Source organism: Metopolophium dirhodum, chromosome 1 (assembly GCF_019925205.1).
Source record: "Metopolophium dirhodum isolate CAU chromosome 1, ASM1992520v1, whole genome shotgun sequence".
Classification (NCBI taxonomy): domain Eukaryota; kingdom Metazoa; phylum Arthropoda; class Insecta; order Hemiptera; family Aphididae; genus Metopolophium; species Metopolophium dirhodum.
In genome coordinates this window covers 83,819,684-83,842,977 of record NC_083560.1, presented here as the reverse complement: position 1 = coordinate 83,842,977, position 23,294 = coordinate 83,819,684, and the positions used below count along the sequence as shown (strand labels likewise).

The 23,294-nt window shown below is 36.2% G+C and overlaps 5 protein-coding genes across 5 annotated transcripts; 1 reads left to right on the top strand and 4 right to left on the bottom strand.

Annotated features, from left to right (window-relative positions):
• Positions 1 to 1,062: 1,062 nt before the first annotated feature.
• Positions 1,063 to 1,668, top strand: LOC132942714 (uncharacterized). The gene has a single exon (XM_061011338.1). It carries the CDS (start codon positions 1,063 to 1,065, stop codon positions 1,666 to 1,668), a length of 606 nt encoding a protein of 201 aa, XP_060867321.1.
• Positions 1,669 to 3,142: 1,474 nt separating this feature from the next.
• Positions 3,143 to 3,937, bottom strand: LOC132942708 (uncharacterized). Its single transcript, XM_061011331.1, has one exon. It carries the CDS (start codon positions 3,935 to 3,937, stop codon positions 3,143 to 3,145), a length of 795 nt encoding a protein of 264 aa, XP_060867314.1.
• Positions 3,938 to 5,046: 1,109 nt separating this feature from the next.
• Positions 5,047 to 7,165, bottom strand: LOC132942698 (uncharacterized). The gene is made up of 2 exons (XM_061011319.1): positions 6,918 to 7,165; positions 5,047 to 5,813 (listed from the first exon to the last, which is right to left on the bottom strand). The coding sequence occupies exons 1-2, from the start codon at positions 7,102 to 7,104 to the stop codon at positions 5,047 to 5,049; spliced, it is 954 nt and encodes a 317-aa protein (XP_060867302.1). The 5' UTR covers positions 7,105 to 7,165.
• A 6,425-nt stretch (positions 7,166 to 13,590) lies between these two features.
• On the bottom strand, positions 13,591 to 17,389 carry LOC132942686 (uncharacterized). Its single transcript, XM_061011293.1, has 3 exons — positions 17,304 to 17,389; positions 17,074 to 17,256; positions 13,591 to 14,473 (listed from the first exon to the last, which is right to left on the bottom strand). Exons 1-3 carry the CDS (start codon positions 17,387 to 17,389, stop codon positions 13,591 to 13,593), a joined length of 1,152 nt encoding a protein of 383 aa, XP_060867276.1.
• A 1,237-nt stretch (positions 17,390 to 18,626) lies between these two features.
• LOC132942680 (uncharacterized) lies at positions 18,627 to 19,214 on the bottom strand. Its single transcript, XM_061011282.1, has one exon. The coding sequence runs from the start codon at positions 19,212 to 19,214 to the stop codon at positions 18,627 to 18,629; it is 588 nt and encodes a 195-aa protein (XP_060867265.1).
• Between the last annotated feature and the right edge of the window lie 4,080 nt (positions 19,215 to 23,294).

Genomic DNA, 23,294 nt, shown 5'->3' with positions numbered 1-23,294 from the left:
CATTAGAAAAGACACTTCCGGATCTTGAGGCTTGTTCTCATATCTTATTTTACTGGTATTCTTTTTGGATTGAAAATATTCATAAGCCGAATTGTTCACATCAGATATTGAGATGGATTGTTTGGACGTTTTAAAATGTTTATTAGGAGGTTTGAATAATTCATCACATAACGGACTTGTTTATTGGATGCCATCAGGTTCATACTGATTATCTGATCTTATTTCATCTTCAGGTGTTTCAGTTGACAGAACTATCACTTTCTTCAATAAAATCTTCGGACGAATTGTTAGATATTTGTGTGGATGGTCTATTACTATTACTGATTGACGAAACAGATTTGCGTGATATTGTAAATGGTTGTAAAAATTGCATATGCTCTGCAAGGTAATACGGTCTCTTTGATTTTGTAGCACTACCAGACGGACTAATGCTAGATTTCAGATGACGTGTACATGACCTTCTTAAATTTTTCCATCGTTCTTTACAGTCAGCTACTACAATGATAAATATAAAAGTTAAATAATTAAAAACGCAAAAATGTAAGTTATTAAAAAAAATAAAAATGTATTGAATAGGTTTACTATAATTATATTATTTACGATTGGTTGCAAAAAAAGTTAATTATCATGTATAAAAAGTGCGCTGCATGAATATAATATTTTATTTTAATATAATACTATAGGCTAGTCCTACTTTTTATTATTATTTATCATTGTTAAAAATATTTTATAAGCTACTTTATATTATTAATAATACATTTTGTATTAATTAATTTATAGACCAAAAGTTAACTACCGAGTGAACTATTTTCAGGTATTATGCAACTGGAGGTTCCTTCAAATCCCTTAGTTTTTATTTTCTTAGAGGTCATACTACAATTAGAAGAATTATATTTGAAACTTCTAAAGCAATTTTGGAAAATTTGCAACCAGAGTACATGCCAAACCCAACAAAAGAACAATGGTTGAAAGTACCTGATCGTTATTGGGAACTGTGGAAGAGCACCTCCCAATTCAGGATCATCATTTTACAATTATAAAGGAAATTTCTCAATAGTTTTGATGGCTGTATCGGATGCAGATGGATTATTTTTATCAGTTGACATAGGTGAATATGGAAGGAATAGTGATGGAAGAGCATTAAAAGAAAGTGAATTTGGAAAAGCTTTATTTAATGATCAGCTAAGTCTGCCTGAGCCTACATATTTGCCAGGAGAAGAAGACATTTTTCCTTATTATTTTGTGGCTGACGAAGCTTTTCTATTAACTGACCACATAATGAGACCAAATCCGCGCAGACAACTGACAAATGAAAGAAGAATTTACAATTATAGAATTTCAAGAGGTCGAAAATCAGTTGAGTGCGCTTTTGGTATGATGGTATCAAAATTTAGACTTTTGGAGACACCAATACATTGTTGTGTAAACAATATAGATTGTATCGTACAAGCTGTTTGTGTATTACATAATTTTATACGAATTCATGATGGATCATTTACACAATCAGTTAAACCGCAAATTCAATCGTGTTACCAAGAGCAATTAAATCAAAACCAAAGTAAATTGAATAATCAGAGACCTACAAATAATGCAGTTAATTTAAGAAATCGTTTGTGTAACTTTTTTTCAATTCATCCTTTACCATGGCAAGAAAAATACACTGTCTAAAAATGTCTTGTATAAATAATAATAATATGTATATTAATACTAAATTATTATGTAGTTCAATATAAAATTATTATTTGTATAAAACTAATTAGTATGAGAAAAATTTATTTAACTTAGGTATTGTTTGATCATTTAATATTTTTTTTAATAATAATAAATTGTTCTACATTTATGCCTTTTATATTAATATTTAGAATAAAAACAATTATTAAATGTATAATAGATGATCGTTTTATTTGTTATTTCTATAATAAAAAATATATTTTCACCCGAATTGAACACAAATCTGTTTTAAATCTACATGTCAATGAAATAAATCTCATAACTGTTATCGGTGGTCTTTCCAAAGTCGCGCTATAATACAAGCATCGATCAACACACTCAAAATAATATTTATAATAATTTTAGTTAAATATTAATAACATTTCATAATAATACTTTATTTATAAAATCTGTAATTTTACGTAATACCTATATATAAATAAATTTATATTGATTAAACGAATAGAAATTTGAAAACTATAAATACTCAATGAAACCACATTTTTAAGAATATTATTGAAAATAATTCAGACTAATTAAAATTTTGCATGGTATGTTTTAGATAATAAATAATAATCATATTACATTAAAATACCACTTTGTGTGTATTAATAAAACAAAAACTACTATGGTCATAAATACAAGGATGTTCTTCAATTACACCAACAAAATGTATGTTAAAATCTGGATCATCTTTCATTTTTAACTTAGAAAATTAAGAAAAGAAAATTTAGAAAATTAATAAAATAATTAAAATAGCCGGCAAAAACACGTAACACGTGGCAAAAAATGCAACACGCTGCATTTGAATGACACCGAAGTAACATGTAGTTTGTCATATCACTGTCGTATCACTTTAGTTGGCGTTAAATCTATTAATTACATTGTTTTGATACAAAATAGCGTGCTAGATGCATGCTACTTTCTACTTCACTTGCCACGCCACACGTCACGTTACTTTGGTGGGCGCTCGGCCTAACAAGACATCCTTTGACATTAGTTACGAATACACCTTTGAGTATTCGCATCCACAGAGACCACTTTCTTAAACTTTCTCTCCGCATCACCTAGACTTGATCATCGAGCGGCAGCTAGACTTACACTTACCATTGTCAACACATAATGCATTACAAAACTTCCCTGTACACAATGTTCTTGGTGACGAATCACCCGCTGTCATCGGCGTACATGCCGACTATCACGGACTGCGTTTCTCACCCTCGAAAACGCTACGTCGAGCTGCCCGTGAGTGAACAGGGGCGACGTCAGTAGCAAACCTACCCTGTCGAAAGTCTGACCCTGCGACTTATTGAAGGTCATGACGAACGACGACCTCACAGGGAATTTAATGCGCCGCAGTGGGACGGGCAGGTCGTCCTCACCGCTGGACGTGAGCGATATCTAGAGCAGGACGATGTCGTCGTCCTGTGAGTCACCGCCCAAAATTCTCACCTTGAAATTGTAAGTCCGCAATTCGGTGACCACCAACCTCGTACCGTTGCACAGTCGTCTCCTCGGATCGAGATTTCTGAGCAACATTACGATGCACCCCACATTCAACGTCAGCTGGAACGGCGGCAGGCCGGCCGTCCAGTTCCATACCGTTGAAGAACTCTGTGGGGAAATTGGCCACTCCGTCAGCCCCGTCCGCCATCACGGTGTCGACGGCGTTGTAGGTCATCGGATTATCGTCGACGCGCTGCAGCACGTCCCCGTTGACACCTCTGCACTCTTCGTTGGTGGGACACACGACGACTCTCCGAGCAAATTCTTCTACGTTGGCCAATGACATTTTCTGCGGATACACGAAATCGATTAAATCAGCGACGTCGCATACCATTTCCCGCGAGATTTGCACGGTGTCCGCAACGCCGTCGACCGCGGGCAGTTGGCCGTTGCCGAGTTGAAGCAACCAAGACGCAAAGTCCGCGTCGTTGTCTGCGCGCATGTTCTGGACCAGATTGAAGCGCTCCATGACGCTCCAAAGACCGTTTTTCTTGATCGACAACATGACGATATCGGCTCTCGTCCCTCTCCGGATCACGGGCAATATCTGTCTGAAGTCGCCGGTGAACAGCATGGTTTTACCGCCGAACGGTAATTCCAATACCATGACGTCCCTGAGCAGACGGTCCACCACCGTCAGTTGCAGTCCCAGTGACATGGAGGCTTCGTCCCAGACGATGAGCGCCACGTTGCGTATCTTCTGCGCTCGCTCGGACTGCATGCTGATGGTGGACGTCGAGTCTTCGGTCAGCGTGCCGAACGGCAGGATCCCGGGTTTAATGCCTCTCGGCTACAACCGCGGACCTTATGTTAGCACTAGGTGCTAGTCAAGAGCCGCGGACGTCTACAGCCGCCGCCGGTCGACCCGTAAGAGCTCTTGTTGACGTCCGTTTTTTTACCGGATACCGGTCCGGTGTAAAACGGATGGTTTTGTTGACGAAACGTTAAAATAACGGATACACTTCCGTTGCCTGTAATATTTTATCGATTATCTGTAATTAAATTTAGTCAGTTCTAAACAAGAAGCGGCTGAGTATAGAGTCTAGACAAATGTTTACTAGAAAGAAAAAGGTTATAATAGCGTACTATTTGTACAAAAAAATGCAGCAGAAAGAAAAAAGAAAGAAAAAAATGTGGGTACATCCTATTTTATTGGAAAGAAAAAGATATGGTATTTTCTACACTCTTTTTGAAGATTTAAAGAAAGACGAAACAAAGTTTTTTAATTTCTTTCGAATGAGTCAAGTAACATTTCATAAATTATTAACATTAGTACAAGATAAATTAAGGCATGATGATACTAATATGCGTGAATCTATTACACCTGCTGAACGATTAGCTGTTACCTTAAGGTATGTATGAATAATATAATTTTAAAAATATAAAAATTATTATTATATTTTAATAATATAAAAATATAATATCGTCCCCATTTAGGCAAAACACACCAAGCCCAAAAACATGATTTTTGAGAATCAGCTTTCCCAATTTCAAACTTTAAATGTAGCTATATGGCTGTATGCCAAATGTAACCAAATTTGTTTTTTGCTAGTTAAAATTGCTTAAGCAAACAAAGTAGTTATTCATTTTTATTATGGTTAAAATACAAATTACTAAGTTAGATTTCGACTTTTGTATAGTATATATGGACTTGGTGAGTTTTGCAGGTATTTAATTGTTGATCTAGCACACTATAAATTTATCAAAATTAATTCATTTGCACACAAATAGTTATATTATAATATTATTGATTATTTTATTATAATTAAAAACATATATATTTTTTTAACAAATATTATTTATTCTTAATTATTATAAGCAATGAATGAATTAATTAATTAATGATTCGTAAAAAACTGGTGATTTTGAAAAATCGAAATCGTAATCGGAAACGGCTGATTGACTTTCGGCTGTGTCTAGACTGTCGATTGATTCTGGCGAAGGTTCAGCAGTCGAAGAAAAGCTCCTTTTACCATTTGTTGTCATATATTGATGGACTTTGTTTGATTCATTTGCATTATAATTACGATATATGCCACGTGGATCTTCATTAATGTTCGGTGCAACATGAGATGGGTGTGATAAATGAAATTGCGCGGGTTGACTTAGATTTTGATAATAATTTCTTGGTACATCATGCTGTAAATATGGCGTCTGAGTTCTTTGAGTTATGTTTCTCATGGCTTTTATGACCTCATACTGAAACTCAACTATATCAGCATCATTAAATTTTTCAATGGTCGGGGCAATTCCGCTAAAAAAAGACATAATTCTACTTTGATCATCTTTTTCTACAGATTCGACTAATCTCGTTGTTCTTTTTTCCAACTGATCTTTTTCTGTTACTTGTTTCTTCATTTTCTTTTTTTGAACTGGACTTTCAGATACAATTTGATTTTCTTCAACGTCTTCAGCAAGAGGCATATTTGTTTCTGTCGGTCTATGACGTACAATTTTATTTAAAAACTGCATTTGCTCATAAAATTTGTATTTTTGAACAGGTTTTGCTGCTGAACCTGACTTGTACTCTTTAATTTTTTTATCACATCTCATCCAATTATCTCTTGCATTATTCCATTTTTTTATAACATTTTTTCCTAAAATTAAAAACAAATAAAAATATTAAAAAATAAAAATAATATAAAATATAAATTATAAAATTAAAATTAAATTAATATTTATATTATAAACTTAACAATATTATTTTTACAGGTACTTGGCATCAGGAAGTACATTTACAGATCTTCAATACACATTTAGAATCGGAATAAAAACAATAAGCTATATTGTTCGAGAAGTATGTACAACAATATGGACTGAATTGAGTGAATTGTGTAATATATATATGAAAATTCCATCCAAGGACGACTGGTTAATGATAGCTAATAATTTTGAAAGCGCTGCAAATTTTCCTCTATGCTTAGGAGCCATAGACGGTAAGCATATTAGAGTCATAAAACCCGAACAAAGTGGATCAATGTTTTTAAACTACAAACACTACTTTTCCATCGTACTAATGGCCGTGACAGACACTAACTATAATTATATTTTTATCGATGTTGGTGCATACGGAAAAGAATGCGATTCAGCGGTATTCAAACAAACACAATTTTGGAAAAACTTATTAAATGATGGATTGAACATACCATCATCTACAAATAAACTAGGAACTGATTGTGATCTACCTTACGTATTCGTTGCTGACGAAGCATTTGCCCTACATGAACATGTACTTCGACCGTTTGGTGGTCATCAACTCGATGAATTAAAAAGTACATTCAACTACCGTTTGACAAGAGCAAGACGGTTTTTTTCAATGTACATTTGGAATAATGGCGAATAAATGGCGAATTTTACATCGACCATTAAATGTATCTACGGATTTAGCAGTTGATATAGTAAAGACTTGTTGTTTGTTGCAAAATTTTATTCACAAAGAAGAGGGAATTATTAATAGTATATCTAGCGATTCAACTACTGAAAATCTAAACTCCGATCTACGCCAATTACCTCGTTCAAATTCGGTAAGAGGTAGCTTAACATCAAATATGATTAGAGATAAATTTGCTGAGTACTTTGTGTCACCAGAAGGGAGATTATCGTGGCAGAATCAGTATATTTAACGAAAATAGGGAAAAAATAATATGTGTTTAATAAATAATAAATAATAATGAATAAATAAATAATTAATGTAAACTTACCAAATTCGTTTTTTTCTTTATCAGATAATGTATCAAAACTTGGATGTATCATTTTGCAGATGTCCATCCATGCCGTAAAATGAAGCTGTTTAATTTTGTAACTTTCTGAAGTTTTATCCCAAAGCACAGGTCTATTTTCAACCAGGGAAATCAGCATTTCAATATCGATATCAATATCGATATTCATTTTTAGGTTTTAAGTTTGATTTTAATTTGAAAATTGAAAGAAAAACGGAGTGAATACCGACGTTGTCAACACACTCGTATAGACTGGCGTGGTTCACTGCAACGTGCCGGCTCCCGGTGTGCCGAGGGGACAACGTACGGCGATCCGTTTCTTATCAGCTAACGGATGGTTTTCCCGTGCATAAACAAACAAATATACTAATCTATGCAGCACTGTGCAACGGATAACGGTCCGTTGTAGAAAACGGACCGTTGTCCGTCGCCGTTAACAAGAGCTCTAACACTGCATTACGGATCATAGCTTACATGCTCGTAGTCGGCGGACTGACGACCGCGCGTCGTCAAGGACCACGAGCACCGGACGCGCACGGAGGGGTACTCCGGCGGGCTCGTACCATCCGGCTAGGGCCTACAGGTGCCTTTCGTCGCCTTGGCGAGGCCGCAATCTATCCATGTTGCTTTCCGTTTTTGGTCACGGACAACCTTCGCTGTATATAGCTCCAACGATGTACCGTGTACCGCGGGCTAACGGTGGGCCCGTGCCACGCCTCCCAGAGGCGTCACCAGGCAGCTAAGCCAAGTAACCGACCCGCTCTTCCTGAGGTCGCGGTCAGAACCTCGATCTACGCCTCCAAGGCGTCACCAGGTGGTGAAGCCCAGTGACCGACCCGCTCCGCATGAGGTCACGGTCAGAACCTCTCAACGCCCTGGTCCCCAAAGGTTTCGGTGCGTCCACGCCCCGGGCGCCGGCCCCGACTTGGCCTAATTCCCTTATAGTCGCCTCGTACGACAAGCAGGGAGTACTGCTGCGGAATTCAGTACAGCCACCCACAGCAGGGCCGGACTCCTCGTCCCTGACGTATGAGTGCGCCCCGGGTCAGGACGCACTCGAGCGTGTCTCTCAGCTTCTGCCAACCACACCCTGCGCACTCATTCGAGACACCCCGAGTGCTATGCCATTCGTCGTTGACGGTGGCCGCGTCCTGACCCATAGGGTCTATCGCCCTTATAATATCCGGCTATCTATCAGATCGGTATGTCAGTGCCTCTTTCGCGAAGGTCTTCAGTGCCTCGAAGGTTCTCCGAGATCTGAGAAAGGCTCCGTTCGCTGGAGGCCACGCTTTGCCATCTTCCCTCATTGCTTTCTTGAGCTTTTGTCTTGGTACTGCTGTCCTTGGGCAGTGACTCAGAACATAGTTGACCGTCTCTGGCTTGCGGTCACAAGCACAGATTGGGTCGTTGACCAATTTGAACTTGTAAAGTTTCGCCAAGAAGTCCCCATGGCCAGTGAGGAACTGTGATGTATAATGGTCCAAGGCAAGGGGCAGGTAGTACCGTTGTCGCACAGACGGAATCATTTCTTGTGTCCAACTGCCTTTGGTCGTTCTTGTGTACCGGTCTTGCCACTCGTTCACCAACTCATCGTTGATAGTACATTTTTCATCAGCCGTTATTTTCCCTCGGGCAAGTTCTCTCGAGGCTACCTGTTGTCTAATCTCTAGGTCCAGAGGTAATGTGCCGGCCACTGCTGCCAGGCAATTCGTTGAGGACATTTTATATGCACCCGTTATTGCTAGCAGTGGTTTTCTCTGCGCGCTAAGCAGTTTCTCGCGGCTTTTACGGAGCTTCGTACCTTCTACCCAGATCTCTGCTGCGTAAGCTACTCTCGGTAGTGTTATGTATGTTACCTACCCAATTAATATTTATACTATTATGTAATCGATATCGACAACAGCGCGATACTGCGATAGCCGTTATATATTATAATTTATAATAAACAGTCTTAATTAGATCGGATGTGCTGTTTCTTATCGGTGTTCCTTATGCACAGAAAGTGTTTAAAAAGCGTAAAATGCGTTATACGTTTTTTTTTTGTTAAAAATGTATAAAGGAAATCGTATAGATTATAATGTGCGTGGTTAATATATGAAAAGTGTTTGGTTTCTTTTGTGGTCTTGCAAACGTACAAATGAAGTTCATAATGTCGAACACAATTTCGTCTTATGTGCTAGATCAGGAACCGTTTAAAAATTATTATATATATATTATTATTATATATAGTTGTCAGTGTTAAAAGTGAAAGACGATCAACGTCAAAAGCACCTCATTACGTTTATAGGTTCAGAAGCCTACAGTCAATTGAAGAACGCATGTTTACCGTGTCATCCCTCAGAAAAGACTTAGGTTTATGGGCTGGGTGAGGAGAGGGGACCATCTCACATTGTCGAACGCGCCAGTTATGTCCAGGAATGTTCCAAAGACATGCCTCGAACTGGACGCGTCGACCCAGTCACACACCGTCTCTAGAGCACTAGACGTGGATCTGCCCGTCGTGAAGCTGTGTTGTTCTTCGTGCCTATCCAGTGTGGTCTCCTTTAATATCTTTTGTATTATAATGGTCTCCAGTGCCTTACCTAGGACTGGTAACAGGCTTATCGGTCTAAACGATTTTACTAGTGATATATCATTTGCGCCTGGTTTTTGGATAAGAACAAGGTCCGCCGATTTCCAACACTCGGGGAACTGACCATTCTTGACGCATTGGCCGAAGAGGAAAGTGATCGGGTCTTTCAACGCAGGCCAGGCTTTCCTAGGCATACCGGCAGTAATCCCATCAATCCCTGGAGCCCCCGATGGTTTAATTCACCATATTGCTGATTTTATACTCTCTGAATCGGGGAGTTCAGCTTCCTCCAGCAGGCCCTGGTAAATCAGTTCCCCTTGTTCCGGGTCTTTCGGAACAAATTTGTCCAGGATCAATTTGGCTGTGTCTCGGCACTCAACGGTTTGCGAGCCGTCCTCCTTCGTGAGAGTACACGGGATCGTATTTGGGCGGCTGCCGCTTTTGGACCAGGTGAAGGCTCTAGACCAGAGGTTTGTGTTTAATTCTTTTGCGAAGTTTTTCCATGTTTCGGACTTATGTTTCCCGATCTCGGGAAGGAATTTATTTTTGAGCCTGTTAAGATCCGGCCGGTTCAGCCCTTGGCGTCTCTTACGCACCAGTTCCTTCCTTAGCGAAGGCAACTCTGTGGACCACCACGGGTTTTTACCCAGGGCTCCCGCCTGTCTTTTCTTAATCATGGCAGTATCTGCCGCCGTTTTTAATGCTCGATCTATGCCCTCGACCGTCGCATTTATGCAGTCGTAGGGGATATGGCCTACCTCGCCGAGGAGGGTTGAGTTGAACCGTTCCCAATCCGCGGTTTTTTCCCTATATCGCACGGCTCCCGGGTTTTTCGGGGGTGATTTGCTCACGTGAAAGCTATAGATTATGACCCTATGATCACTGTTGGTTTGGTCACTGACCTCCCAGTTACGAACGATATGCCCTATGTCGGCCGTCGTAAGAGTAACATCTATGTTAGATGTTCTATTGTCGCGGCGACGGAAGGTATTATTCATCTGGCCAGCGACATTATGCACCCTAAGCCCATACCTGTCGATGAACTCTTCGACGGTTCTCCCTCGGCGGTTTCGGGTTTCCGAAAACCAGCGTTTCGAGTGGCCACTGGTATCCGCCCCGATTAATGTCCGCTTTTCTTTTTCCATAATCTGGTTGAGTCGCTCAATATGGAGGATTGTCGGTATATTGAATTTAAAATATGCCGACACCAGTATGGCGTAATCCAACGGCCTTGGACCATACGTGACTCTAACCGCAACTATGTGGCTAGACGAATAGGCCCCTAAGAGAATTGTTTGGAAACTTTTTGTCAGTACTATAATTGCCGCTCCGGCGTCCCTGCTTATCTGCAGGATTCGAACGCATACCCCGTGTTATTATTCATTATGAGGGGTTCTTGTGCCAGTACAAAATCGATGTTTTGTTCAACGCAGAGCTCATAGAGTTTGTGGCTGGCCATGCGATCCCTATTAAGATTGAGCTGTATTACCCTAATCTTAGCACTCATGGTTTAGTTAGTCTCGGGGCAAAAACCGTACGCCGGAGAAGAGTCCTTTCCGCTGCTGATCTCGAAGGACAGCTTTTAGAGTTTGCCTTATGACTGTTAGACCGGCAGTTGACGCACTTAACCTGTTCTGATTTACAGGAACGAGAGTCATCGTCCCGGCACAATTTCGGCATATCGGTTGTTCGGACCGACACGATTTCGAAGTGTGACCAAACTTTTGGCAAATGAAACATTGAGGCGTCCGACTATGCAGTTTCATTTTGCATTTTGTTAGTCCTAGGTAGACGGATCTGCCTTCCATTTTCGAAAAGTTGTCGGGAGGACACTCCACGACCCAGTTTACAGTGATGCCCTCTCGTGGGCCGATTTTGAACAATGGTACTATGCCTCTCGCCTCCTCGTCCGTGAGGCCAAGATTATCGTTCTGGCTTTGAACGAGTGCCGGGAGCAATGGTCCGTCTATCGACCTGTCAACCCCATAAATAATCAGTCTGGGAAGATTAGGCGCTTTCTTGGTGAGGTTGTTCGTGTTCCTCAAGGCCTCGAGTATTGCCGGATCTTCCGGGAACAGGACTATGCCGGACTTTGTGGAACGGACACGGACTTTAGGGCAACTTATCTTCTTACCCACGGATTTGCGGACTTCAGCCCATGAATCAGCCCCACCGGTGACCTCAAACCGACTTCCGGCGTTAACGTCTCTCGCTCTTTTTGAGGACTTATTCGACTTATTCGCTTTCGGGGGAACAGGTCCCAATCTTGTCCTGATCGGTATGGCGACTGCCGGTGGTGGAGGATTCGGGAGAGGGGGGAACGCATCCCGCCCTTTTCCAGCCGTGGGCTGTTTCACCGGTTTTCTTGTCCGGTCCGAGTACGTATTCCCAGTAAGGGCGGAGAAAACGGAAAGAACGGCAGTCCGAACGTCGAGTGCACGATCATGCCACCGTCCATGAGCGACGTGGCGATCCTGGTGAACGCAACGCACAACACCTCCCACAGCTGTGGTCGGTGCCGAAGCGACCAAATCAGGCATCCGTACAGCGTAGTTTTTCCGGTACCTACTAGTCCGTCGATGAAGAAAGTACGTGACACCTCGCGTTGGTCGTCGACGGCTAGGTCGTACACCGTTCGCTGTTCGGCGTTCAAGGCGTCCACTTGTGGGGCCCATTGTGCCGCTGCGTCTATTTCTCGTAACCGCGCATCGTCCTGCTGCGGTTACAGTAATCGGGGGTCGGCGAGGGGTAAATCGTAGTTGACCGGCGACTTTCCGTGCGCACGAAATATATCCGCGATGGCTGCCAGACACGTGCGGTCGACGTCTTAGAGTAGTCGGTTGAAGTCCTCCATCAAGTTTGCTTCATTCAACTCGTACAATACCAGCGAGTTTGAGGGCTAGCAGAATACCAGTATGGTGACGAACAGATACCGCAGTTGCCTCGGTATGTCTAACGTCGCCGATTCCGTCAAACAATCCCGCCATGCTTGGTCGTCTTCCAATAGTCCGAGCGCAACCGCAGTCGCCGTGAATGTTTCGTGAACGACCCCGTCCATCGTCTTTATGTCTTGAAAAGACTGCGGGCCTCTTCGGTTCAGAAGTAGCAATCTCAAGTGAAAACGGTCCCGGTCCAGTGGGTTCATTATGTACATCCGAGCCAATGTATCGTTTGCCATCCGAATCAGCCGCGGACACCATTGTTTGATATTTCCGAGATTTCTTTCTGTCCGTAGAACCTGCCAGGTGTAATGCGTTGGTATATCGTGGTACAACTATTGTCGAGCCACCACGTTGGTCGCGTTGAGCGCGAAGAACTGCGTGAGTTTCGTGTGACGTACAGCTTGGTATTATTATTATATTATTAGGTCTATGAATAGTTAATGAAAGGTATACAACTAAGGGTCGGGCCACACTGCGGTATATTCGCCGTTGAGGCCGAACGGTTTTACCGCCGCGGTTTTTACGTTCGTGAAAAACATACATGATTAAATTTAGCGCACCATACACAGCGGTTTTACCGTTCGTCGCCGTTCGCCGCCGCCGCGTGCGCTGCATGCAGCGGTTGAACGGCGGTGCCGTTACGCCGTTTGCTTTAATATAATACTATTTCAAATGACGTGTGTCACACTGCGGTACCCGTCCAACGGTTTGAAGAAAATTGTGTATTCAATTTCCGTGAACAAAATTTGTTAATTTTTTCTTAATTATTTACCCTGGTGCATTTTTTATATACTACATAATAATGACTGACGTGGAGTGCCTAATATTAGAAATTGAAAAGCACGAATGCATTTGGAAAACCACTAGTAAAGGGTTTTTGGAAAGAGATGTTAAAAGAAAATCTTGGTTGGATATAGCAACGAATATGTTTGAAAATTGGGAAACATTTTCAATCAAAGAACAGGAAGATAAAAGTAAGTTGTATAACACATAGGTAACATAGTACAATATAGTATTTTTATAATTTGTATTGTTTACACAGGTTATTTAAGAATAAATATAAAATTAAAATATTAATAATTAAAAGTTTTAATAAATCTCAAATAAGTTTTTAAAAAATTATAATATTAAATACAATTTTTTATACAAATCTATATTGGAATGGAACAGATCCAGCCTCTAAAAAATAATTTGCAAAATAGTCCCTAACATCTTTGCCTTGTGAACGACCTCCAGTATCATTCTGGTGTACTTCTAAATCATCTAAGCTATTGCTTAGCGTATCTTCAAAATTGACACCGTCTCTTCTTCTGACAAAATTGTGAAGTATACAACAAGCTTTAACAATAATATCGGCAAAATCCGGTTCTACATTTATTGCTGTATGTAAAACTCGCCATTTATTTGCCAGTATGCCAAAAGAACACTCTACATACCTCCTTGCTCTTGACAACCTATAGTTAAAAATCCTTTTTCTTTGATCAATACCACGTCCCGGAAAAGGTCTTAATAAATTTTTATGTAGACCAAAGGCTTCACCTCCAATTACAACATATGGCTGAGGGTTGTCACTGGTATTTGGCAAACAAACCGGTGCCGGTAAGCCAAGTTGTTCCGAATATAAAAGTTTTCCGAAGGGACATTCTTTAAAAACAGTGGAATCAGCTTCTCGTCCGTATGCACCTACGTCGATAGATATAAAGCAGTATTCTGCGTCCACTACTGCCATTAGAACTATCGAAAAAAATTTCTTATAATTAAAATAAATTGATCCCGAGTTTTTAGGATTGACGCATCGTATATGCTTTCCGTCAACAGCTCCCACACAGTTGGGAAATTGGGTTTTTGTAAACAATTTGTCCGCTACATCACGCCACTGTTCGGAACTTGGTTTTGGCATTTCAGCTTGCTGCAGAATATTCCAAATTACTTCACACGTTTCTTTAATAATTTTGCTAATAGTGATTCTACCAAGTGAAAATTCATATTTTAAGGCAACAAAATTTATGCCAATTGACAAAAATCTATAATAGAACATAATTTTAACTTAAATATCCGTAGAAAAAACTGTTTATATATTTTTGAGATTTTTTGGTTACAGTATGAACTATGAGAACCTTATATGAAATTTTCTTCTTTTAAATATAAAAAAGGTGGGTACGTGGATGTCGCTCTACTGTACAGTAGGTTACAAGTGGGCTACTGTAATGGATGGTGTTAAATTTGAATTCAATGATAAAATATAATTGTATAAGAAAAACGATTCTGAGCGAAAACGATCAGTCAGCCTTTGATATTACTAAGTATATTTGATGATATTATTGTGAATAAAGTAATTTATATACAATTTGTACAGCCTATTTACATGGAACCTTGTTTTAAATTTTTAACCCTTAGTTATAAAAGTTGAACATTTTATACATTTTTAACTAAAAATAATAATTAAATTTTAAATTTGATATATTTTGTCGTAATTCGATGTTTAAATACTTATAAAAAAAATTGTGCCTATGTATTTTCAATGTTTTTCAACTGCTATTGTAACACTACATCAGGAGCCTTGCATTCAATTTTCACGCTTTTTTACCCAACAAATACATTTTTATTGATATTTATGGAAAAAAAACTAAAAAAATTGAAAACTGACAATGTCCGGAAACAGCTCAAAAAGAGTCAAATTATTTTTAAAATTTTATCGTGTATAGAAAATGCTAATATAAACATTCAGTCAAAATTTCATGTACCTACAGTCAGAAATTTTTACTTTTGACCCCCCTAAGTACCAACTAGAATCACTTTCCTATCAGAAAAGTTACTATTGAAGAAAATCCATGCACTTTTACTGTTCTAAAAGGTGATGACAGACACAAAAAAAAATAAAAAAAAAAAAAAAAAATAAATAAATAAAAAAAAAAACACACATCATTGTAAAATCAATACATTCATCGCTTCGCTCAGAATCTAAAAAATGTTAACGTATGTATTTTATAATTCTATATATATGTTGTATTTATAATTTAGTTGAAGAGTTAAAAAAAAAAATGGAAGAACATTCGAGATAATTACACAAGGGATGTCAATGAATCAAGACGAATAGTAAGTGGCTCTGAAGCACCAAAAAAAATAAAAAATATGCATATGCAGATGTTTTATCGTTCTTACGTCCTATTGTAAAAAAAAGAAAGTAAGTACCTACAAAAAGTAAAATTATTAGTTAGATCAATCATAAATAATTACAAATTTCAACATAGTGCATTGAATTAATTGTTACATATTTTATTTAGCTGATATTTAGTAACTCTAAATATTAGAGTAAATATTTGTAATACTTTATCATACATTTTCATAACATTCCGAACTTCCGTTGAACTTTGTTGAAACTTGTTGAAGGGAGAGCGTGAGAGTCCAAAACCTTATGGTCAAGATTTATATATATATATACTGAAATATAAATCAATCTGTACATTTTTTAACACATTAAGTAATTATAATAGGATATACCTAATATATGGGTAACATAAACAATATAAAACATGATAGAGAATGGGCAACACTTCCAAAATTATTATTATCAAAATTATATAATTAATTATTAAGTTTCTAGGTAGATTTACTACGTATGATTTTATGTTTTTTTAGAACTACTAGGAATATAAATCATACCATGGACAATGTATTAGATGTATCGTCAAATGATTACGAGATTGATGTGGAAGGTAATTCGTCAAGTTTGGAAACACCAGTGGAAAGTAGTGTCACTAAAACGCAGTTATCATCAAGAACTAAAAAAAAAGTTCAAACAACTTCATTTCAAGATGCCTTATTAGATGCAATAACAAACCCTCTGTTATATTTTCAAACCCCACCTGAAGTTGATGACCCCGATAAAGCATTTTTGCTTTCATTTTTACCGGACATTAAAAAATTAAACGATGAACAAAAAATGGAATTAAAATTTCAATTTTTTCAATCCCTCAGAAGCATTACCCAATCAGCATCTCAACCACAAAACATCTTTAATAATCCTTTCAGTGCAAACAGTTCAGTATATCAACAAAATATGACTCAACATTTTCCATATCCTTACAGCTATGATAGACCTATAGGATCATCCACTGCGACTACGTCATATCCATTTCCAGAACCACTCACTCAAATCTCGTCATACACTGGACCACCACAAACTCTGCAAAGTCTTGAACAATCTAATAGTGACCAATATTTATTTAATTAATTTTTCATAATTTGTAATTTCATATCAAAGGCTGATTGACTTATACATAATAATGTAATATGTAATTCTATTTTTGTTTTTTATTTTTACATATATATGCAAATTTTTTATATACTTAGGTAAGTATTTCAAAGAAAAATGAATATTTTTAAATTTTAAAAAGTGATATGTTTTTTTTAATGTTATTTATTTCAGTCAAATTGTCAATATATATTATAATATTATATTTAAATATACTTTTATCTGAAATTACTTTGTTAAATTTTGAGATAACTCACTTTTCCACAAATAACACACATAATATATTTTTAATTTTATAGTTTAATACATTAATTGTTATTGTAATAAAAGGTTTTTTTAGTTAATATTACTTGAATCTACTTAAATTACCTCAATGTAACGGTGAGACGTTCTTCTGGACTTACGGCGTTACGAAATGCAGTGTTTTGTTTTTTTATAGAAGGTCGTATTTTTTCCAATAGTTCGTCAAAAGAACTGATTGACATTCTATAATATTCAAAAAATTTTTCGGGATAACACCTTATATTTTCATAAAAAATATTAAATTTGATTCTTCACGGTCTGAATTTATTGGATGCACCCAGTATTTTCGGTTTTGCTTGGGTGGATCTAGCTCTCCACAAGCTTCAGCAACGGCAATTACTTTGAGTAAATTGTAGTGGTAAACAGCACGGTTAAGATTCATTCTAATTAAATATATATTGATTAAATATATTTCTTAAATATTTAATACGTATTATCAAGTACATTATGTACTCAATAGGTAGGTAATATTCATAATATTTTTGATACTTACATATTATTAGCACTCTGCATTATATTTAATTGAAATAAATTTATAGATGGGTTCAAAAAAGAATGTAACAAATAAATTTTTAGAATTTATAATTATCATAAATACAAAGAAATTATTATATATTTCTAGGTTATAAGATTCTTCAGTTTATGAATAAATTAACAAATTACGTGTTTATATCACCAAATTCCAAATGGGAATAAAACGAAAAAAATGGAAACGCCAAACAGTTTTGCCGTCCTAGTGTGGCGCAGCCACTTGAACGGTTTTTCAAACGCCGGCGGTAAAACCGTTCGGCCTCAACGGCGAATATACCGCAGTGTGGCCCGACCCTAAGGGTCCAAACGCACTGCGTTATTTTCGCCGTCGGGTCGGAACGGTTTTACCGCCGCGGTTTTTACGTTCATATCAAAATACTTTATTTAGATGGACAGCACCGCACTCAACGGTTTTACCGTTCCCCACCGTTGGTCGCCGCAGCATGCAACGGTTTGACGGCAGCGCCGTCGTACCGTCCGTAAACTTAACACATTGTTTTGAATAGGAAAGAACGCACTGCGGTAATAATCGACCGATTATTTTTTTATTTTTCATTTCAAAATACATAAAATTACCTTTATTTATTAAAAATGATCGACGTGGAACTTCTTATAATTGAAGTCGAAAAGTATGAGTGGAACAGTAAATGTAAGCAGTTCATGGATAGGGATTTAAAAAGAAAATCATGGGAAGAAATAAGTAAAGTTTTATTGAAAAATTGTGATGATATGTCAGTGCAAGAACACGAAGAACAAAGTAAGTTTCATTATTTAAGTATTTTTTGTAAAATACTAAATAATTTTGTAAATTTAAATAATAGAAGAAAAGTTAATTTTTAATTTTTTAAGAGCATATTTTGACAATAGTTACTTATATTTATTGAAAATTATGACTATTGCCCAAGAATACAATACTGAAGTTGATATAATACTCTATTGCTCAGTATTAACTTCTCATAAGTCATAACTAAAATTAATGGTTGGTAGGTGGCTTAACTACCAAGGTTATTGTTATTAAATAAATTGTACTTGGTATAAATGAATAGATATTAACAGATAAAACAATAATTATAAAAAACAAATATTTATTACGTAAATTGATACTGGAATGGTACAGATCCAGCCTCCATAAAATAGTTTGCAAAATCATTGCGGACATCAATTCCTTGAGAATGTGCACCAGTTCCTCTTCTACTTAATTCCATTTCTTCTAGTGTATTGCTAAGTGTATGTTCAAAATTAAACCCATCTCTGCTTCTAACATAATTGTGGAGGATACAACATGCTTTCACAATTTTGTCAATGAAATCTGGCCCGACGTGTATTGGTGTATGAAAAACTCTCCACTTGTTAGCCAATATTCCAAACGCACACTCAACGTATCTTCTAGCCCTCGACAGCCTATAATTGAAAACTCTTTTTCTTTGATCAAGTCCACGCCCGGGAAAAGGTCTTAGAAGATTCTTATGAAGGCCAAATGCTTCATCGCCAATAATAACAAATGGCTGAGGTTTATCTTCTGTATTGGGCAGAGGCTTAGGAGCTGGGAGACCAAGTTGTTCAGAGTATAATTTCTTACCAAAAGGGCATTCTTTAAACACACTAGAATCCCCTTCTCTTCCGTACGCCCCAACGTTGATATGAATAAAACGGTACTCTGAATCCACTACCGCCATTAATATTATCGAAAAATGTTTTTTGTAATTAAAATAAACCGATCCAGAATTTGTAGGATTGACACATCTTATATGCTTCTCATCGACTGCTCCTATACAGTTAGGAAACTGGGTATGTTCATAAAATTTATTTGCAATGCTTATCCACTGTTCGCTGTTTGGTTCTGGCATTTCATTGGGTTGAAGAACTGTCCAAATAACGTCGCAAGTCTCTCTTACAATATCACTAACTGTGGTCCTACCCAAAGAAAATTCTTGTTTCAAGGCGACAAAATTAAGACCAACAGACAAAAATCTGAAACATAATGTTATAATTCAATAAAAATTACACTCTTATAATTTTATTTTTAGCTGAAGAATTAAAGAAAAAGTGGAAAAATATTAGGGACAACTATACTAGGGAAGTTAACGAATCTAGAAATGTGGCAAGTGGTTCCAAAGCTCCCAAAAAAAATAAAAAAAAATATTCATATGCAGAAGTTTTGAACTTTCTGCAACCAGTCGTTCAAAAAAGAAAGTAAGTAAATATAATAAATAATGTTTCAATAAAATTTAAAAAAATTAAATATAATCATCATATAAATAAATAAATTTAAACTTATCTTTTACTGTATAAGGAATGTATTAGGTATATTAATTATTTATCATACCTATAATCTTCCCTATATTAATTATTTATTATACCTAACTATCTTATATTTCTCATATAATATATATTTTAGTTAACATACTAACGGGCGCAATTATAATATTGAATAATATTAACTATGGACATATTAAAAAAATCATACAAGTTTTAAAGGTAGCTAGGACTAATAACAAAATTTAAGACTGATTAAAAAAAGAAACTTCTATTTATTGATTAAAAAAACTGCTTTTGATTTAAAAATTATTAAAGAAATTGGCATACCTATAATTGCTGTATATATAGTATTAATCTCCGAATTTGTGTAATGTAATAATAATAGATTAGGTAATCAAATATATTTCTATAGTATTGTTTAACTTTTTTAGGACCACCGGAAACATGAGTTCTATTGAAACTACATTAGATGAAAGCTCAAGTACCTTACAAACTGGTCTTCTGAACAGTTTGAATGAGAGTGAATATCTAGAAGTTGTTTCAAACACAGGTACTCCTGTCACCCAGTCTTTTCCACCTCAAAAAAAGAAGAAGATGATTACTCCCTTTCAAGAGTCATTACTAGAAGCCATAAAAAATCCCCCTCGCAGACCTATTGAAACAGAAGATTCTGACAAGTCATTTTTAATGTCCTTTTTACCTGAAATTAAAAATTTTAATCCACAACAAAGATCAGAACTAAAATTTCAATTTCACCAAAGTGTTAGAAATATATCTCAGTTTAATAATATACCACAGTACAGCCCAAATGTATCAAACTACTATAATCCTTTAAATTATCAACAGGCCCCACAACCACAAATACCCCACAGCTCAATATCAATACCGACACCAAGAAACTATACACATCCAACATATCACCACTCCTATTCTCCAATTTCAGACATAGTAAATAATAATTTTTCTCAACCAAATGATCAAACACCATCACAGTCTCCAGTATATTCTCTACTTCAAGATCCGTCCAAGTAACTTGATTATTTAAAAATGTTTTTTTATTATTTATATTTATTCCTATTTATTTTATACATGAAATACATTTTCTCATTTAAAGGTTACAAGTTATTTTGTTTTATATTATAATTTATTTTATTAACAAGTTATATTATTAAAAAGGTTGATCATTTTATTTTATGAATTTTGTTTTAAAAATTGAACTATTTTGTGCTATTTTTAGCTGTTATTTTAAAATTATAAAACTGTTTGAGCTTTGCATGTTTTAGTTTTTTTTAATACTTTGAGTTTCAAATAGGTTATAGTATAAGTCTTTACTTTGGTAACTAATCAATTTTAGATATTTTAAAATCAGAAAAATGGACAGAAAGTTTTATTTATATTTTTTGATTTAGTATAAATTATAGACTTGACATTTATGTTATACAAGGCTAATGAGTAGGTACCTATATAATATTTGCTTTATGTATTTATAAAATAGAACCTTCATAAGAGACTGCAGTATGGTACTAGAACTAGGCTCACTTTATTCTATCCATTAAAACATATATTTTATTTGGATTTGAAGTTTGAAAAAGTTCTAATTATTAATACAATTATTATGGTTAGTAGTTACTAAATAAGCTATACTTGAATAATTGATGCCAATTAAAAAATTATATTTAACTTGGTTGATATTCTTCTAATCATTTTAACATGACTATATTTAAATTGACTGATATTTTAAAATTACTTTAAATTTACTGTTATTTCTGATTTTTTTAATATTTACCTCAATGTAATAGTTAGTCGTTGTTCAGCGCTGATTGAGTTACGGAACTGAGTGTTTTCTTTTGTGATAAAGGGACGTAACTTTTCTAACAATTCATTGAAAGAATTAATTGACATCCTGTAGTATTCAAAAAATTTATCAGGATAACATCTCAAATTTTGGTAAAATGCATCAAATTGTCCCAGTTCTTCACGATTATGATTTACAGGGTGCACCCAATATTTTATTATTGGCCCTGGTGAATCCAATTCACCATATGCTTCTGCGACAGCAATCACTTTTACTATATTATTTAGATAATCTAAATCCATTGTAAACGTATTAGGTACCTATGTAATACGTATAATATACATTAAATATTTTGATCACATAATTTTAGTTTAAATTTATAATTTACTTACTTGTATTTCATTAAATACTTTAAAAAAAAATCGTGATTGGTAAAACAAATTATATACTGCTCATATACTGTTACTTGTTGGTACAACAAATTTCAATTAGTACAGTTAAGACTATAGGTAGGAAACTAGGAACTATGCCCAACTAGAATTAACTGGATAAGTGATAACCAATAGTAAATTCTTTAAAGCATTTGCCAATAGGTATTTAAATGAGAAAACACACGTGATTACCAGAATTCGAAATCCACGTGAAAAGGCGCAAAAAGTGGTTGATAAACTGATAACACCTATTAGACCAGCGGCAAAAAGTACGCAGTGCGGTGCGGGTCGTATAAACAGCGAACGGTTAAACCGTTCGAAACTAACGGCGAAAATAACGCAGTGCGTTTAGACCCTAAGTGTCTCAAAAGTACAGATACTGAGTGTTTTAAATTCTATTTTATAAATACACGATACATGTATTATTTTTCAGTCAAAGATTTAAAAAAAAAGTGGAAACACATACGGGATACCCATAACCGCTGTAAGAGAAAATTATTTACTGGATCTGCAAGCTCAGCAAAAAAACATTGGCCTTTGGCAGACCGTGTGTCATTTTTAAACTCTGTCGAAAATGCACGAAGGTACCTATATAAAAATAAATTATTTGTTTGAAATTGAAATATATAAATAATTTGTTTATAGTTTTGAGAGCAACATGGGATCACATAGAGAAGAAGGAACTATAGAAAATTTGAATATTGGTAGAGATTCGGTCATTTCACCAGTCCAAGATGAAGAATAGTCTGGGTCTTCATTTACAGAGGAACAAGTGGACCATCCTCTCCAAGATCGAAATTCTCCAGAACGTCCTTTTCAAAAAAAGCAAGCTCGTTTTAAGACAAACAAACTACCAATGTTGTTATCAAAAAAAGCAGAAGAAAGAAATAAGACCATTAAAAAAATTGAAGAGCAGAACCAGCTTTTTTTAGATGCTGAAAATAAAAGAAATGAAGATGACGAAATTGATTAGTTTTTTAAAAGTGTAGCTTTAAGTGTTAAAAAATTACCCAGAATAGCTATAAAAGAATCTAAATTGAGAGCATTAAATATTATGGTAAATGAACTTGAAGACAAATATGGTGATCATTCACATCAAACAATACCAGCTTTCTACCCAATTCAACCAAATTATAACCATGAGTTTTCTAATTCTGGTACGCCGTCACCTGCAATATCATACTCGATGACAGATACTCAAAGTACACCGTCGCCAATATCATACAATATCCACATACTCAAGTCACACCCTCCGCTTCACCTGACTTATT